General features: G+C 33.6%; 1 protein-coding gene across 1 annotated transcript in view; it reads right to left on the bottom strand.

The window, feature by feature from the left end:
- The window catches only part of SCN7A (sodium voltage-gated channel alpha subunit 7), a gene marked incomplete at both ends in the record, with an annotated part of 60,012 nt that overhangs the window by 20,474 nt on the left and 19,988 nt on the right, over positions 1-19,550 (bottom strand). Inside the window, 6 exons of the mRNA XM_080799351.1 lie at positions 36-473; positions 5,574-5,930; positions 7,415-7,588; positions 8,740-8,978; positions 9,643-9,745; positions 16,305-16,511. Of these exons, the coding sequence (XP_080655477.1) occupies positions 36-473; positions 5,574-5,930; positions 7,415-7,588; positions 8,740-8,978; positions 9,643-9,745; positions 16,305-16,511 (1,518 nt within the window). The remainder of the gene's footprint in view (positions 1-35; positions 474-5,573; positions 5,931-7,414; positions 7,589-8,739; positions 8,979-9,642; positions 9,746-16,304; positions 16,512-19,550) is intronic.

Genomic DNA, 19,550 nt, shown 5'->3' with positions numbered 1-19,550 from the left:
CAACAATAAGCAATCAGAATATTCAAACAACTTACCTCTTTGCTGTTCCCATCACCTGACTTGCTTTGAACCTCCTTATTATCCAGATTTTCTATATCAGATTCTCCTGAAGCAATTGGTACAGTTTCTGAGGCACTAGGACTGGGGATAAGTGATTGACTCTCGTTTTCAGTCATTGTGTTTTTCTCTGTGCTACTGCTTTTTTCCTTATCCTTGAGGAACTCTTGAGTGTTGCTTAATTCGGAAAGGGTATGGTCAGAAATATTCTCTTTAACATATACAGCATTTACATGGTCCATTGTCTCCTTTGAGACATTTTGGTTTTTGCAAAATATTTTAGAAATCAGATAGTTTATTCTTTTCTGAATCTTCGCCACTGCACGCTGGAGATTTTTTGCTTCGTCATTCTCTTCAGTTGCTGCAGGGTTGTATGAACTAAATGAGCTCACCAATGCCAGAAACAGGTAAATTATCTAAATGAGGAAGTAAATGAGGTTAAGCTTATCTCACTTTGTGTTTCCATCTAAACAATAAACATCTTTTTTAAAAAGTTGACCTGAGATTTGCAAACAAACTCTAATGCTGTTTAGGCTATTCAGTTCAGTGCTAAGACTTTGTATGGCCAGAACTTGTTTTAGGGTCACAACATTCTATGACATATCATTTGTTTCTCTTTTATAGATGAAAAAGGCAAGGCTTATAGGTGTCAAATATCTCAGGTCACACAGATTGGACTTGAGTCTGCCTCATTCCAAAGCTTGTTTTCCTTCATTGAGCCAGGCTACCTCTTCCAAAATGAGAAAACAGGCTGCCTCTTCAGGTGGCGGACTATTTCAGCTCTATCCCAGGAAGATGTACGACATCTCCATGGGTTCTGCAAACCCACAAGGAGTATCATGGGGAAAGAGCTATTCCTGGTTCTGAAGCCTGCATCTAAATTTTCTTGTGACATGCTAGCACAGGCAATGAGTAGGTTAATTAATTCTTTGTAGTAATAAATTTGATTAGATAAAGAGATGAGTGATGGAAGAATCATACCTAATAGTTGTAAGTTATTTAAACTCAAGGAAGTGTGTATTTTGACCTTTATTATCACTGAAAGATATGATCAAGCCACACTTAGTTTCTAGAGAATCATATTTTTATCTTCTTTGTAATTGTAGGACATAGATAATATTTTTGGAGTTTAGAGTTGGAGATTTATATCGCTAATTCTCTTAGACTTAAAATAATAATTTGAGTATCTTGTTTGTTATGGAAGTTTATCTGCCTCTTTTTGGATATTTGAGCTTTTTATGATTTAATTTCCTTTATGTTTTACATATTGCTTTTAATGGGCAAGTTCAAATGACGTGAATTATATTTAAGAATATATGGGGAGATGGAGAGGAGAAGGGAGTTGAAGGAAATTGGAAGGGGAGGTGAACCATGAGAGACTATGGACACTGAAAAACAACCTGAGGGTTTTGAGGGGCGGGTGTGGGAGGTTGGGGGAACCAGGTGGTGGGTATTGGGGAGGGCACGTATTGCGTGGAGCACTGGGTGTGGTACAAAAACAATGAATACTGTTACGCTGAAACGAAATTGAAAAAAAAAAAAGACTATACATATATATGTGTATGTGTGTATACACATATATGTGTATACTAATATACATTTTCCTTACAGATATGGGCAGGGGCTCTATGGCCCTTGTATAAATTACATTATTAGGATTCCTATCATTCTTAAGAGACAATGAGTTCAGGATGTTAAAAGGGCAACACTAAATATAATTTAAGGTTGTTGGTTGTTTCTTTTCCTTCCTTTGGTTATTAGGCATGGCGAGAAATAAGGAAAGGATGTTAGGTGAGAATTTCATGACTATAAGCTTCATGTGAGCAGGAACCAAGTTTTCTCTTAAGTAGACAATTAGCACAGTGCTAGGCACAAAATAAGTGATAAATACATATTTGTTGAAAAAATTAATTATAGAATAAATGAAAGAATAGATTTTGTGACAGGATTTGGACAAGGAAAAATTTTGCTACAATAGTTGTATTTTTAAAAGCTTACAATCTAAGATTTCTTGTATCTTAAACACACATAGCACACACACAATACCTACAGATTTACACTTACAGTGAAAATGTTAAAAGGCTAACAACAAAATTCAAAATGCTCTGAACTACGGTATAAAGAAAAATTTTGCAATACTACAAGATGCAACTGTATTGTTCAAGTGTGCTCTGAATTAAAAATAGTCTTTTAAAGAATTAAAAAAGAAAAACAGAACGTGTAAATTACCAAACTATACCAGATTGACTACTTCTTATTTGAGCATTAATAAAGAAGGAAGGGGGAGACACAAAGATTATATTACATAAGTATAGAGTAACTTTGTTCTAGTCACAGTGTTTTTATAAAGAGATTCAAAATTTTTTTTTGTTTTTGTACTGGAAAACAAAAGATGACATAATGTACATAAAACAAAACATTTAAATGTCTCCCCTGAAATTTGCCCTTCCTTTTACCTCAAGGATGTCTATCTGTTAGGTAAGAATTGAGCAACTCTTATCAAAATAAAGTAGTATGGAAGAGAAGGATGATTCAAGATTTATTTATTATTTTTCAAGTACTTTTTAAGTATTTTGCAAGCATTTTTCAAGTATTTTTAAAGTACAAGTAATTATTTCATTAGTAATCAAAGAATTTAACATGTATGAAGGTTCTATTTTAGTATTGTTGCAATTGTACCATAACATATATTTAATCTGGGAATATATAAACATGTAGAGCAACATACATATTTATCATCAATTTTTTATTTTTAAAAAACAACTGCATTTTATATTGTTTTCTATTTCTTTTCTTTTTATGTTTCTAGTCCTCAACTAGAGACCACAATTCACTTGGTGGCAACTACTTAACTTGCAAGTAAAAACACTTGGAAAGTTTGCATAACTAAAACTTCTAAATAATGTTTAATTAACAAAATTCTATAGATGTGGGAGTTATAATTATAAAAAAGTAAATATTTATGAATATTTATAGAGTGCTAGCTAATATAATTTAAGTTACAATAACCATTTAAGGATTCTCCTATTAGAGATTGCAGGTTTAAGGAGCCTGAGTAACGTGCACAAAGCCATTTAATTAGTAAATGATACAACTGGAATTTGAACCCATGTTTTCTTGGATCTGAACCCTTTTTTCTACAACTCAACACTACATATAACTATTTAAAAGTCACTCAAACACTGGCTTTTTATATGATAATGTTTTAAGGTTTCCACTTATGGCTGAGTCACTGTTGGAATTTTGTTGGGTAAATGAGATAAAGTTAAATTTTAAAAATGAGAAACACTTCTTTTTACATGAATTTTGATGTGAAATTACAGTGCTATAATGCAACAAGTCGGAAGTACAGGGGAAAAGATCTGAAGCCTTACAGATTCTCTCCTTGCTTTTTTTCCCTTGTATTTACTGTAGTGTTGTTATTATTATCATGATGTCCCCCACATGGATGACTGTTGAGGGGAATAAAGTTTAAAAGATTCAGCAAGCCAAGCAATATGATGACAGATCAATTAGAAATGGGGGCTCTTATAACTCCATTTTACCCTGAAATCCCTCTGCCTATTGACTTCAAGTTTCTGATCAGTAGGAATGAGAAAAATAAGAAACAGAGTGGAATTCAAAAACAAAGAAACAGAAGTACAATTATATAATTGCCTCAGCATTTTTTTTTTTTTTGTGAAGTGTGTGTGTTTGTGAGTGTGTATGTATGTGTATGTGTTATTTAAGTCAATGGCCATCAACCATGGCCTTTCCTTTTGGGAACAGAAACTTACATTTCATTTGGGAAATCACCCTTATTATCAGTTGTATGATTTGGCTCTGGAATGATGCCAACTCCAGCTCCAGGACAGGATTCTGAGTAGCTTGACATAATAATATGTTAATACATTCTACGCTCTGCACAATAAATAATAAATGTATTCCATACCCTGAGCAATAGAGATTGGTTTACAAATAGACATGTGACTCAGAGCTAGTAAGATATGAGGAGAAATTTGCTGTGCTTTCCAGGAATGAAACAGGAATTTCTTTTCTATTAAACTTGACATGATATGAACACATGAAGCTTCAGACTGCAGCAGCCATCTTGATAAAACAGAAGCTACTAGCCAGCAAGGGGCATACAGAAGACAGATGTGAGATATACAAAGATCTGTCTCTAATGACCTTGTTTGCACATATGTGTTATACCACAACTGAAGTGAAATCTATCTCTGACATTTTTAATTAGGCATGCTGGTATGTATGTTGGTTTTTTTTTCCCCCCAACCAGTAAGAATAGGGTTATGTCAGTGGAAATTGAAAGTGTACCAATAGCTATAGAGGCAGAGGTCATTGAAATATTTTTAAAGGTTGAGCCCTGTTCTAGGCTTTGATGATATAGAGAATAGTCCCAATCCTTTCCTTTATGGAGCTTAGTTTAATAAGGAAGGTTGAGACAAGTAAATCAACAATTAAACATAATGACAGCAGTGATACGTGGACAGGGTTATAACCAAGGGGAAATAGAAGCAATGAGGAAGGGCACCAATAGATACAATGGAGTCTAACGTGATTTTTTTTTTCAGTCTTGGAGAATCTATTTGATCTCTATGATTTTATGAATAAAAACCAAATGGTGAATCCTTATTTTTTCTTCCTGTAAGAGCAGTTTTCTTCTATAAGCCAGTCCCTTTTCTTGGAAGAAGTAAAAGCTACTTATTCAATCCATGTAACAACAGTTCAATCACTGGGTAGTTAAAAGTGATAACTTTACCTTTTAGTTAATGCACAATAGTTTAATAAACCAATGACTTTCAAACTTTGCTACAATTTAATCAAATGAAACCTTTAAAAAAATCCTGATGGCCAGCCTATGTCCACAAAACAATAAAATAAAAATCTCTGGGAATGGATCCAGGGCATTCTATAGTTTTATTAATTCCCCAGGTTATTCCAATGTACAGCCAAGTTTGACAACCAGTGTTACATTTAAGTGTTTCTTAAAATTTAATGTGCATATAAAAATCTGGGGTTATTGTTAAAATGTAGATTCTACTTCCATAGGTCTGGGATGGGGTCTAAAATCTTCACTGATAACTACCTCCTACATGATGCCAATGCTACTTGAGTAGCAAGGTTATGCAGCAGTGTTATCCAAGAGAAATATGATGCATGTCACCTCTGCAACTTTCTAGTAGCCACATTAAGAGCATAAATAAAAACAGGTGAAGTTAATTTTACTAACATTTTATTTAACTAAATACATTAAAAATGCCATCATTTTAAAATTCATTCAATTTAAAAATTACTAATAAAATAATTTACACTCTTTTTTGAGATTAAGACTTCAAATCCAGTGCATATTTCCACTTGCAGCACATCTCAGATTGAACTTCTGTATTTCAAGTGACCAACAGTCACATGTGGCTAGAGGTCACCATATCAGACAACACAGTTAACAGACATCATGAAAATACCAGACTACATTACATCAGTTTTTCAAGAAAAATTTAAAAGCATGGATTACTTACCAATAAGTTTCCAATTAAAATGACCATCATGTAAAATGGAATACAACCGAATTGGCCAGCTATCTTAAAGCAATCCCATAAAGTCTCTATCCACTCTCCACAGAGAATCCGGAACACATTCAGGTAGGAGTGGAAGAAGTCATGCATGTGCCAACGTGGGAGACGACAGTCTTTGTCTATGTTGCAGACACATGCTTCATAACTCATACCAAACAGCTTCAGGCCAACCACAGCAGAAAAGAATGTGAATGTGAACAACAGCAGGACCAAGTCTTTCAAGGCCACCAAGGAGATATTAAGAATCTGCATCAGAATCTTAAACGTTGGCCAGTATTTTGCCAACTTGAAAATTCTCAACTAATACAGCAATGCCAGAAACAACAAAAATAAGAAACAACGAAAAACGTGGTCACTATTTGTTACGATGTACATTTAAGATTTTTATCAGCATTATACACATACATATGTAGTCTTTAATGTAATACTCAGTTTTAAGTATTATTAATACTAATTACTGAAAATTCATTTTATACAATTCTTAATACATCATATATATTCTATATTTTTTACACTAGATCCATACATATCTTCTTCTGTTGATCTGTCAATTTCCATTCACTATTATGTGATTATAATTATTCTAGTTTTATGTTTTAATATCTCATAGGGCAACTATCCATTCTTTGTTTCGCTTTTCATAACACAGGAAATTCTCCCACAGTCTGACATATGGATGATATTGAAAAAAGTCTGTTAGGTCCCATTAAATTCCACTGAATTTTCTATTATGTATTTTCCTTTAAAGTAACATATCAGAAACCAAACACAGCAGTCTGTTTAGTTTAGTCTGGATATTTCTCTTGTTTTCACTAGATTTTTTTATTTCTATTGATACAGGATAGGATTACCTTAAAATTTTAGCCACCATATTACAGTGAACTTAGTCATCTTAAACTGAAACAACCCCTTTTATATATGTTATACCTTCCCCAACTTTTTCTAGTATATAGTTGTCTTTCTGGACTCAAGAGTAGGGTTTCACATTAATCCATGTAAAACTGAATCATTTATATTCAATCCACACCAGCATTTCAGATACCTTGATACTATCTCTTATTATCCTTTTTTGGTATTTACCAGTCTTGTTTCATCCATAAATTTGATAGGTACATCTTGCATATGTTTATCTTACTGACTAGAAAAATGTACAGATGAGGACATAAGTCAGTGTTCTGAAGAATTATTTGGATAAGATCAAATCTACTTAATTGTACTTGATTCCTGCTACATTCCTGCAACTTCTTATGAGAATATATTACTTATCAAGTATGTAACATTCCCATATATATTCTAATAACATTATTTCCTTGGGTAGTTTTCGGATTCTTACTACTATCCTACATTACAGGCATATAGCAATTCTGACTTAAAGATTTTCATAATAACATTCCCTGGCCTTTCTGGTCTTTTATAACGTTTTCTAACTCTACATTCAGAAATACTCACCTCATTCTAGTTCCTTAGTTATACACTGGCATTCTGCTTCTGGGACTCCACATTATCCTGCTCCTCACAACTGACCAGTAACTCTGGTCCTGCTTCCTAAAACTATACCTCAAATTTGCTACATATGTAGCTTATTTCCTTTGAGGTTTTGGTCAAATGACAGGAAAATGCTTATTCTTCCTTGGGACACCTTCTAAGCTCTTTACATAAAAATTAATTAATTTATTATTTCAAATACCCCAGTGGGATAAGTATTACTATTCTTCCCATGTTGTGTCTGAGGAGGCTGAGATAAATTTTCATAAAATAAAATTGAGATCTTGGATCCTACTTACCACCCTGAATGTTCGAAAAAGAGCCACTCCATGAATATTTGCTAGATAAAGTTCTGCTAAACCATGGAACACAATCAGGCTATCAAAAATGTTCCAACCTACTTGAAAATACCCATATGGATGCATTGCAATGATTTTCAAAATCATTTCTGCTGTGAAAATTCCAATAAAAATCTAAACAGAAACAAAACACGCAGATGAGAATATGCTTCCAATTACAATATCAGAACCTCATACACAAAAACTATAACTTTTCACTGCCATATTCTTCACAGTTCCTCTCTCAAGAGCTGATTAGTTTTGGAGTCTATAAGGACAGACTCAAACATTTTTAATTTAAGTCTAACGTCAAACACTGTATACAGAATCTTCAAATATTTAATAAAAACTGTCTTGAAAGACAACAAAAGAATATTTAAAGATGAAAATCTTTTCATTTCAAATAGTTTTTTTTGGGATATGGAATATATGATAAGATATTTAATTTTTTAAACTGTGAAAGAATTTAAAAAGTGCATATGTGAACCAAGGGAAAAAAAAAGTAAACCTACGAACACTGTCTCTTGAAAACTATACTGGCAGAAATGACTAAATTGTTGAATTGGTACCAAGTAAATATATAATTCAAAATGGGTAGCAGTTTGGCCATTTATACTAATACCAAGCAACAAACAACCACCATCATAAAAGCAAAGAAAATTGAACATTGTATATTTTCTTGAACATGACTTGTTTTTAAACTCACAGAAATCTGTTTTGCTTTTTGCATTGTGTTGATAAAAAAAGGATAAGTTCCCATCAAGCCAAAGACAGGTGGCTAGAGCAGACAGGGCAGGTGCAGTTGTAGTCAGGATTCAGAGTTCAGGGGTCAATGAGGAGCTTGCATTTGTTATTTCACCTCTGCCCAGCTCTGTTCTATGGAGCTATGGCACACACACACACACACACACACACAATACACACACACACACACACACACACACACATATAGATATATATATATATGGTATATACCAGGATATGTTTGGGAAGGGAGAAGAAATAAATAATATTTCCATTTAACCTAACTGCCAAGCAACTGACTAAAATCTCAAACTTAAATGCCAGAATTTTAAGCTTCAGCTACAAACTTATTCAATGAGAAGGACACTTACAAAGCAGGGCTGGGGGTGATCAGTTGTGGAAGTATGAACATAATACTTCATCTACTATTCATATAATGCATTTGCAACATACTGGAGTTATAAAGTAAAATAAAATAATGGGGTAATGATAACTAAAGAAAAGTTGAAGTCATAAATGAAAATGAGGTACAAGAGCCTTACCAGGTTTCCAATGCTAAGAACATTGTTGGTTTCTTCACTCATTGGATAACATTCCAAGGCCAAAAAACATATGTTTAGAATTATGCATATGGTAAGGACAAGATCAGTAAATGGGTCCATTATAATCATATGGATAAACTCTTTCAATTTTAACCAACAGGGAGAACAATTCCAGATCAAGAAAGTTTTAGCAAATCTATGCCAACACAATGGGCATCTCTTCCTGGATTTTTCGGGTTCTGAAATGAAGGAATAAAAAAGTTAAAGATTAGCAAATTGTTTAAGTTCTAACTGATAAAATATTTTGACTTTTGCATGCAAAGAGATGTTTAAAACTAGACTTCTGATTTGGAATAAGCAAATAAAAATATTCTGTACTAATAAAAAGCAGAGCAAAGCAAATTTCCTTTATTTTGTTCATGCTTGCTGAGTTAGAAAAACAAAATGAGATAAACTGTGTATTAGAAGCAAATCATAGGACTTTCTCTCAAGAAAACAAATATGGAATAAAGTTAAGTATTATGATTTAGAATTTCTAGATTTTTATGCTTTACAAAATAATATCTTTTAATATTCTCCATGATAATGAATTACTGGTTATATATTGAAAAAGATCTTAATATATGATTGTTATATTATCCAACCTCTATTTTTAGTTATAAGTTAATACTTCTTTGTTGCTTTCAATGTTAAAGAAAATTTCTTAGTACTCTTTGGTGAGTGATAAGAATGTCTAAAATACTGATGTTTAAAATACCATGTGTATGGAATTGCTCATTTTAATATTCTTATGTTATTCCTTAAATTTTTGTTATCATCTGCAATTCTAAAGAAATTGCAGGATTACTTTAAAAGTGAGTCTTACCAATTTTACCTTTCAGAGTGTCTATTTTTTTACTTTACCTTCCTCATGTCTGATAGCAGCAGTAGCATCATCCAACATATTCAAAGAAGTGATCATAGAAGTTGGTGATCTTTTCTTCATTTCTATTTGTGTGGTCTTGGTCTAAAAAGAAATTAGATGAGTCCAGTGCTGGCTTCTGCCTTTTGTAGATACAAGACTATAACTATAAGAAGGTTTATAATCTTCTTTAAAATGCTGATTCTTACTTCCAGAAATCTTTTTGGGTTTCATCATGTGCTAGTCTTTACACTATAGGCAGTATTAAACTGATTTAGTATTTTTTGGTAATGAATGTGTATTATCTTGCAACTCAAAAAAATCATTTCATACAATGAGATCAACTATAAAAGTAGGAAATCAGAGAATACTGTTTTTATTACTCATATTTGCACTTGATCTTACCCAAAAATCTGAGAAGCGATTCATTATTCATATTTGATAAACCATTCAATGTATACTTTAGGATCACTGCAAAATATCCAGTTGGCAAACATGCTACTGAATAGTATTTCTCAAACACCTTACATTTTTCCTTGAAGGTATTTTATAACTTTGAAAACTCTTGATAAAATAAAAATTATTTGGCTCTGTGGTAATGAAATAAACTTGAATAGTATGAGGTAAAAGAATGGATTTAAAAGAGTTGTTTTGGCTAAAACATATCTGAAAATTCCATAAAGGAATCTCTTCTTTTTGTCTTGTCACTTGAGTAATGGTTTTAAGATACTCTATTTTACCAATGTGGTTACACAGAGTTCGAAAGAAGCCTTGCTCTGGAAACACATTCCTAGGGTTTGATGTAGATGTCTCAACTTCTATACCATTATAGTTATCACAAATAGAGATCAGGTGCTTCTAGTGACCAAGAATATAATTTATATTTGAATTTAAACTCTAAGAAACTGACAATGGTGGGACACCTGGGTGGCTCAGCCAGTTAAGTGTCCAACTCTTGATTTCGGCTCAGGTCATGATCTCAGGGTCGTGAGATCAAGCTCTTTACTGGGCTCTGCACTGGGTGTGAAGCTTGCTTAAGATTCCCTCTCTGCCTCTACCTCTGCCCCTCCCCAGAAGGACCCCACACTCATTTCTAGAGACAGAAATCTATGTGTGTGTGTGCATGCACGCGGGCACACACAAAAGAAAAAAAAAAACCTGACAATGGGTAGATTATATTACACCACAGGGTTCCCAACAGTTTTTATATTTGACACACAAGAGAATGAAATTGCTATGTTTGTTAACTTAGTAAATAGGTGTAGCTAAATAGGTGAAATAAAGGGTAAATAAATTTGAATAGGCCAGGCTGCTCTAGAATGGAGGTAAGTGGGATGGGGGTGCTGCTTCACTAACACTGAAGGAATCAGTGGTCGGATCTCAATGATAACTGATACCCAGCACAACGCAGTTGGCAGGTTCTGCTCTAGTCTTCCCGAAGTAGCATAACAGATGTCAAGGAATCATCATATTTATCTCATTCAGTATCAGTCAAGTTCCCTCTAATTTCATAAATACTAGAGTCAGAGGAGGTAAAAACCAACTCTACTATATACTGATTCCACCATGAAAATGACAGATTCTTCAGGTTTACTGATCTCTGTTCCCTCATTACTAATTTTTTTTTTCTGAAAAAGTAAGCTAAAAACTCAGGATATAAGGTTAATTTATTTACCTTAACTAAACTTACTCCAGAAACTATTTTTTAACTGACTTACAAGGTTACATAAAATGTAAGTTATAGTATGGTGACTAACATAAACATAAAATAAGTTATAATTTATACAGTTTCAAATTTCTATGAGTCAAAAACCAACAGAAGCATAATTGTTCTGTTATTAAAGTCTAACAGGGATTTCCCAGGTTTATCTTCATGAAGATGATACTTTGTGATATACTGAATACCTTCCACTAGTCCTTCCACTAGTATAAAGGAATTGCTTCTCCTAGAGATGTTTCTGATAGTGACAATGTCGGATGGAATCACCCCAAGGTGATTTAGTCAAGGAATTTAGTCAAGATAATCATCTGTGTGAAGTGGGTAGAGTGAGGACAGTAATTATGTTATTGTTGATGTAGTCATATTTAATCTCTCCTTGTTTGGCTTGAACTGTGGATATATTTTAGAATATAAAGTGAATAAACTACATATTGGTCTAGTAATATAATATACCTAAATGGAGCTCTTAAAAATATTGAATGAACGCCCACAAGTTGGCCAACTACTAAGGACAGAACCATTTTATAATGCAAATTAAGAAGATCCTGACTCAGTAATCTGTTTGGAAGTTTAAGAGCTAATAAGGGCATATCCAAAGTTTTGCTTTGCCACATTTGCTTTCTCTATGGCAGCTACACTGGGCTTTTTAATCCTGACTCACTCTGTTCCTTCCCCCTACATGGCATGCACTCATTCTTTAGATCTTGGTTCAAGCATCAGTTCCTCAGAAAACCCTGTTATTACTCAGGGAAATCCTTTATTATAGGCTCCCAAAACATCATGTTTCTCACTTTTCGAGCACTTGCTACAGTTTCATTTATTTATTTTTAGAAGAGAATAATACAGTGAATCAACAGGTACCCAATATCCAGCCTTAAAATTTAATAATATTATACTCTTCACTTCTCATGTATTACTCACCCCACTTTATTTAAAATATTTCAGACATCGTATAGTTCTTAGAATAAACTTTTTAAGACACAATCACAATATTAAGATCACAATCAGAAAATTAGTAATTCCTTAATATTATCCAATACTCAGACCATGCTCCGTTTCCTTTCATTGCTCAGAAACTTTCTATTATAGTTTATTTGTTCCAATCAAATACAAAAAAAGATCCCCATATTGCATTTTGTTCACAGGCCTACTGATTATCTTGTGACTTTATTTTTTCTATTGTGATTTACTTGTTGATGGTAATGGATCACTTATAACTGTAGAATTTTCCACATTCTTGATTTGATATATTGTGTCCTTTTAGGGTAATTTAATGTGTTCTTTTCTTTTTTTTTTTTTTAAGATTTTATTTATTTATATGACAGACAGAGATCACAAGTAGGCAGAGAGGCAGGCAGAGAGAGAGAGAAGCAGGCTCCCCGCTGAGCAGAGAGTCCAAAGCAGGGCTCTATCCCAGGACCCTGAGATCATAACCTGAGCTGAAGGCAGAGGATTTAACCCACTGAGCCACCCAGGTGCCCCTGTGTTCTTTTCTTATAGTCTCTAGAAAAAGACAGATCTAGAGGCTTACTAGGCTTTCTCAGATTATGGCAAGAATATATTGTATGTGGTGTTTTATGTCTCCCATTCCATAACATCAGGAAACACATAATGTCTGGTAGTCGGAGAGGTACAATTTTATGTTTATGATAATTTTATGGTCTATCTCCCCATTAGACCATTAGCTTCATGAAGATAGATACTATATTTGTATTTATTAACATTTTAAAATCTCCAATGCTTAGTATAATGCCTAGCATATAGTAGATTGTCAATAATGTTTTATTTAATTAGAGAGATGAGCTATAAGGATATCATTTTAGATGGGAAAATGTTTTCAAAAATATTTATATTCCTACAGTTGTATATATCTGATTCTCTTCTTGAGGTTTGGACAGTGACTGGCAATTTTTTTTTTAAAGATTTTATTTATTTGACAGAGAGAGAGAGAAATCACAAGTAGGCAAAGAGGCAGGCAGAGAGAGGGGGAAGCAGGCTCCCCACTAAGCAGAGAGTCCAAAGCGGGGCTCTATCCCAGGACCCTGAGATCATGACCCGAGCTGAAGGCAGAGGCTTAACTCACTGAGCCACCCAGGTGTCCCATGACTGGCAATTCTTAAGAAAGTTTCATCTGCCAACTGTGCAATTGATGGAATAATATAGTTTCAGCATTGAGCCTCCAGGAAAATAAAGTGGTAAAAAATGAAGTAAAGTGTTGAGAAATCAGACACCAATAAATACAGGTCAAACTTTCCAACAGAACTCCTCAATAAAGATAAAATTTGAAGATCATGAAGATGCTTATCATATGTCTGGAACATAGTCGACACTCAATAAACATTATATATACTATTATTGCTATTATTGTTATTATTATTTTAATTGCCCTAAAAAGGGAGATATAGTCAAAGACTTAAGAGTTTTATGTTGATGGAGTATTCTCCATTAGGTACTGCTGTGCATTCTTGTGTTTCCTATAATTAGCTATTAACATTTTTTTCAGTTGCTCAGTATACTCTAAGCACTGCCAACTGCTTTACAAGAATTTATTTCATTTGAATCTCGCATCAACATGAGACAGATACTACAATTATATACATCTTACAGCCAAAGAAGCTGAAGTTCAGAAAAGTTAACAGACTTGGCAAATATCATACATCTATTAAGTGGCTAAAACAGACTGAAATCTATAGTTATCTGACTGCAAAACTGTGCTTTTAGCCAATATGATCTACTGCTTTCCTACAATGTGAGAATATGGAGCATCTAAATAATCTCCCAGTAATTCCAACCTCAGAATTAGAATCTGATTAGTCTTAAATCAGATCAGTCACCTATAGGTCCTCAGTATGTTCCATTTTAAATTCTCTTTCCAGCATTTTCTTATGTATAAATAAAAAAGGAAAAGAAAGTAAATCTTGTGAAAATGACCTTCGCTTTTACTTCCCAAAAAAGTTTTTCATGACAAAATGTTCTAGTGTTCTTCCAGGAAAAGAAATCCTTTACAATTGAAAGATTTTAATTAAAACCAGAAAGGCTTCATGTGACCCAAAGCAGCCAAATGAATGGAGATACTAAGAAATTGGGAAATAATACAAGTTCTTCCTAAGCAGAGTTAATAGGGCATCTCATCTTGGCATAAGAGAAGTATTGTGCTCTAGGATACATTTGTGTGTAGTCCTTGACATTTGAAAAACCACTTCAAAACAAATTACACATTCAAATACCATTCAGACCATAATCATTCAATCAGAAGGACCCCACACTCATTTCTAGAGACAGAAATCTTTTGTAATCTTTTCTGTGACTTTCTCATGGATGATATAATGGCTACACTCAATAGCTCCTTTTTATACATGTTTTCTTCATACTGTCTATAATTGCTTCTTGTTTCAATGGTATGCATGTTATGAACCATGTAGACACAGTATCTATCAATAACTTTGAATTTGGTGTGATCCTACATTATGTTCTTCAGTTCCCACATTTTCAGTAGAACTACTTCTCTAGAGCGTCTTTATTGATGATGACTTAATAGTTTTATATAGAGAGAAGTTAACATTTTACCCCCTTTTGACCCAGAAGTTACCTTTGATATTAATAAACCTCTTAGCCAGCCTTACTACACATTCCACTTAGTGCCAGAGTGTATCTTAGCTCTTTACTTTTCCCCATCTCTTTTTACCCTCTTCATATGACAGGGTGTTAGTATAGCTCTTTTCTATCCTTTGTCTGCTCCCTGAATCTGTCCTTTTGCCATCAAGTTGTTTCTTTTTTTTTTTTTTCTCCAGTGTAGATAATCTTTATAAGCAGGTGTTGAGAGTGCAAAATAGTAACAAATCTAAAAGAATGGAAAAGGAGACAGGGCATGACACCTCCTCCCAAGTGAAGTCCTGTAACTAAGCCACTCCAGTCAAGGAGAATTCAACTTGACTGTGGCCACTTTGGGCCCAGAGCTCCCCAAAGACCGAGCTCCCAGGCAAAAGGGTTCTTTACAATGCAGGGGAAGGGAGCAACACCTGGAAGAGACAAGGAATGTATCCTACCCCAGGTCACTTGACTCCTGCCCACCATATACTTCAACAGCTCCAGGTAGGGGTGTTAGGAGCCTGGGCTAAACCTCTTCCTCCCCAGCGGAGAAAGAAGTCTGAGATTGAATATAAGAAAGCTACTTATGGTTGCTTTCCTGGGTCCTCTTCCTTTAGTACACTTATGGCACAATTTTGATTTTTTAAAGATAATTTCTACAACTTCTTTAATGTTACTTCTGTCAATACTTTTAGATTCATAGACTAAATCTTTTGCTATAAAGCTAAAAATCTGAAAATAAACTCAAAAGCCACATTAAATAATTGAAAATTAGAGTAAAACTTTATTAAGTTTTACTATCATGGATTTAGTTATTCCATGGATAAAATAATTCTTTATATCAAGATGTATAGTGCATTTCCTCTTGAAAGAGCTAGAAAGCCAGTGAGTGCATTTGTTTGCTCTTTTTACAACTTTAGTACTGTACTTTCAATCTATGCTTTTAGTACTTCATGATTTCTAAATTATGGAAGACAGTATCACTTTTGAGTTGAATACTGAAATTTTCCAGTTAATTCTGATGAACTATCAGAAGCAAGTTTGAATTAATGAACTAAACCTGCATTCAGAGAAGTCAAGTTTGAAAAATAATATATCTGTCATTTATCAGCAGTAGTAATATACATTTTGGAACAAAAATTTATCTGTCTTAAAGAAATATTTAAAGCTCTTGGTCACTCTTGCCATGGTGCACTGAAGAAATAATGTTATGTAGCAAAAGTGAGCCCACTTATCAAGATCACTGTTAATATTTTTACCATGTACTGAGCACCATGTAGAAAGCAATATACTCCAAGATCTTGAGGAAATAGCTCAAATTCTTTGATTCTATGAAGCATTAAGAAAAATTCATACCTCAACTGCTTTGTCTCCTTCTTGAAGTTCTTTTGAAGTCTGCTGAAATTTTGGCTCAATCTTCTTAGCTTTTTCAGCAGCTTTCTGCTTTTCTTCTTCATAGGACATAGCAAGTATGCCCAAGAACAAACTTGCTATGTAAAAAGCAAACCAAAAGCTTATCACAACAAAAAATATCATGTAGACCTTCCCAGAAGCATAAAGGATCTAAGGAGAGTTGGAAAACAAGACAAAAGAGGAAAATGTTATTTGTCTTCCTATAATCTCCTATTTTAAAATGAAAAAATCACATTTTATTAAAGAAAATAATTTAGTTGTATGTGGAATGTAATCACAGGACAGTTTTACTGGCTCTGATTGGAGAAATAAGAGAAAAACTTTGCAATTTTAGATATATATAAGGTACAAAATGCATAGTACAAAATCAAAGAATTTAGTAATTGAATTAAATTAGGGTGAGCATCTGGCTTTTAGGTCCTCACTAACAAAGAAACATACTGGAAGGAAAGAATTGTCATTTCTCAATTAAGAAAGCTGGACAGTCTAAAGTAAAGACTATTTCCTTTACAGTAGAATCTTTAAATATATGAAGCTTAATAAAAGTCAGAGAATGAAGGTTTAGAGATTAGTTTCATCTTATCAATACTCTATGAAAACATCGTAACAAGGTACAAGCTTAGATCTATTCAAAGAGGTGGGAAACAAAAATTTTTCTATATCAGAATATCTGCTTTGGTGAAGAACATTTAGACAAATCACATGGGAAGGTCATATAATTCACTTATTAAAGTCATTTATGGATAGAATAAAACAAAGATTTTAGATTTCAAAACTTGAGCACTGACTAGCTTTTATTTCAAAATAATTACCTAAGATAGATGAGAGAATTTAAAATTTTAAAAATTATAAGTAATTGATACAGTCCACTATGTAAGTAATACAGGCCACTGATTTATTATTGTTGACTATAAGTATATAAACAAAATCCAAAAAAACCCAGATGAGGTTAGTGTTAATTTTTAAGCATCCACTTGAATCAATAGATAAGTATTATTTACAGAAAATATTATATTGATACAACAAAGTTAAAAATGTTCTACAGATTAGTAAGTTCTAACATTCAATCAAAAATAATTTCTTATTAACCTATAGTATATTTATCATTAAAAGCATTTTTAATAAACCTTATTTCTTAGAAGAGTCACCTATTTAGGATTTGGTTAAATAGTTTTCCCACTGAACTAGCTATCATCTACAGTAGTAGATTCAAGAGTTAGTAATAGACACCATGGGATACATTGCAGGCCATGCACATTAATAAATACTTTGCTTATTGTATCATTAATTCTGCGTAGCACATTTATGTGGTATTTACTATTTCCAATATGTAGAAGAAAGATGAAAATTAGGCAAAATGGCATGTCAAAACTCTCACAGCTTTGGAGAAAGGCCTGAATCCAAACCTTTTGCTCTTTCCAGTATATGAAACCGGCTGGAGGATAAAAGTATACACTTTTATTATGATGGAAAAGTATACACATTCTAGTTCTAGTATATTTTAGTTTGAAATTGGGGTAATTATGGCACCCAAAGCCTAGGATTATTATGAAAAGCAAATGAAATAGTGCACGTGAAGATGCATTTAGCCTATGGCAAATATGCAGTAAAGGTTAACTATTGTTAGAAATAACATTTTGTTTATGTCCATTAGGACTGACATTTTGTTTTGTTCATTTCTGTACCCTGGGTGTATCAAAGAGTGCTTGGATCAAATAAATATTTGGTGAATGAATAGAGAACTGTATTCTCTAAAACATAAAGTATACTCTTTGGGAATAATTGCTGAATTTCCCTAGCTGTGGTCAGTTCAGTATGGGGCAATGCTGAGAGCACAAATCCAGTCCAAATCAAAGCAAACCATCTCTACACACTAGTCAATAACAAGAGTGCAATACTGATGAAAGTCCCATGTGGACTCCACCAGGGTACTCCCACACTGATGTTTCATTTCACTAGTAGTGGGAAAGGATTTCCTTTAAACCAATTCTAACAAGAAAACTAGCTAACATACTTTGAGGGCTGTAACCAAAAAAACAGAAAACATTATATAAAGTGATGCAATCTATAAATACTTACTTATATTTTTGCTTATTAAAATTTCATTAAGCATTTCTATGTGTTTGATGCTGAGGATAGAACAATTAAATTGAGATTAAAAAACCTCTTCTCAGGTAGCATAGCCACTAGTGGGAGAAACTGCTGAACACGCAATTAAAGTAACCACAATCAGGGAGGCCCAAGGGGCTCAGTCCACTAGGCATCTGACTCTTAATTTCAGCTCAGGTAATGATCTCAGGCTTGAGCCTCAAGGTTCAAGCCCCATGTGGGCCTCCATGCTGGGCATGGAGCCTGCTTAGGATTCTCTCTCTCTCTCTGTACCTCCCCTTGTCCTTCCATGTACACGTGTGCATCCCCTCACTCTCTCTCTCTCAAAAATAAATAAACAAATAAAATAACCACAATTAGAGGAAATTGTACAGTTCCATGGTATTTTGGTGTAGGACTTGCCTAGCTGTGAAAGGAGAATTTGGGGAAAAGCTCAAGATTTCTTCTGGGTTTGAGGTATGAATTTGAGGTATGAGACTGAAGATAGAATGAAACTTGAATTTAGGCTGAGGGTACAACATACATTGAAACAAGAAATTATGGGAAGAACTCACTTAGGAAACAGAAAGCCTCTTCTATACTCAAATAAAGCAGAATATATATTGGAATATTGTTAGAAAATACATCTGGAGAAGTATGCAAAAACTAGATCTTAAAGAGCACAGCAGACCATCCATTTAGACTTTGAACTTCATCCCATGGGAATGCAGAAACCTCTGAAAGATTTTTAGAAGTAGGATAATGTGATAAGATGACTTTAGAAATAAGAAGCCCCTAGTGTTGTGGAAGAGGCACTGCTACTTGTCAAAGTTTGGAAAATAACAATATAAATAAATATTTATGTTACAAAATCAGAAAAATATACTTTGCAATTTAAAAAGTCATTTTAATATTTTCATTTATTTCTTTTATTAGAAGTATACTTGTACTTCCTGTTTACTTTACTTGACTTTTATTTAATAACATAACATGAACATTTGTACTAAAAGTCCTATCATTATTAATGGCCTGTAGAGGTCATTACACACACACACAGACACACACACACACACACACCCCCCTCATAATTTATCTATCCAA

The sequence above is a fragment of the Martes martes genome, assembly GCF_963455335.1.
Source record: "Martes martes genome assembly, chromosome: 3".
NCBI classification, from domain to species: domain Eukaryota; kingdom Metazoa; phylum Chordata; class Mammalia; order Carnivora; family Mustelidae; genus Martes; species Martes martes.
This window is presented reverse-complemented; position numbering and strand designations above follow the sequence as displayed.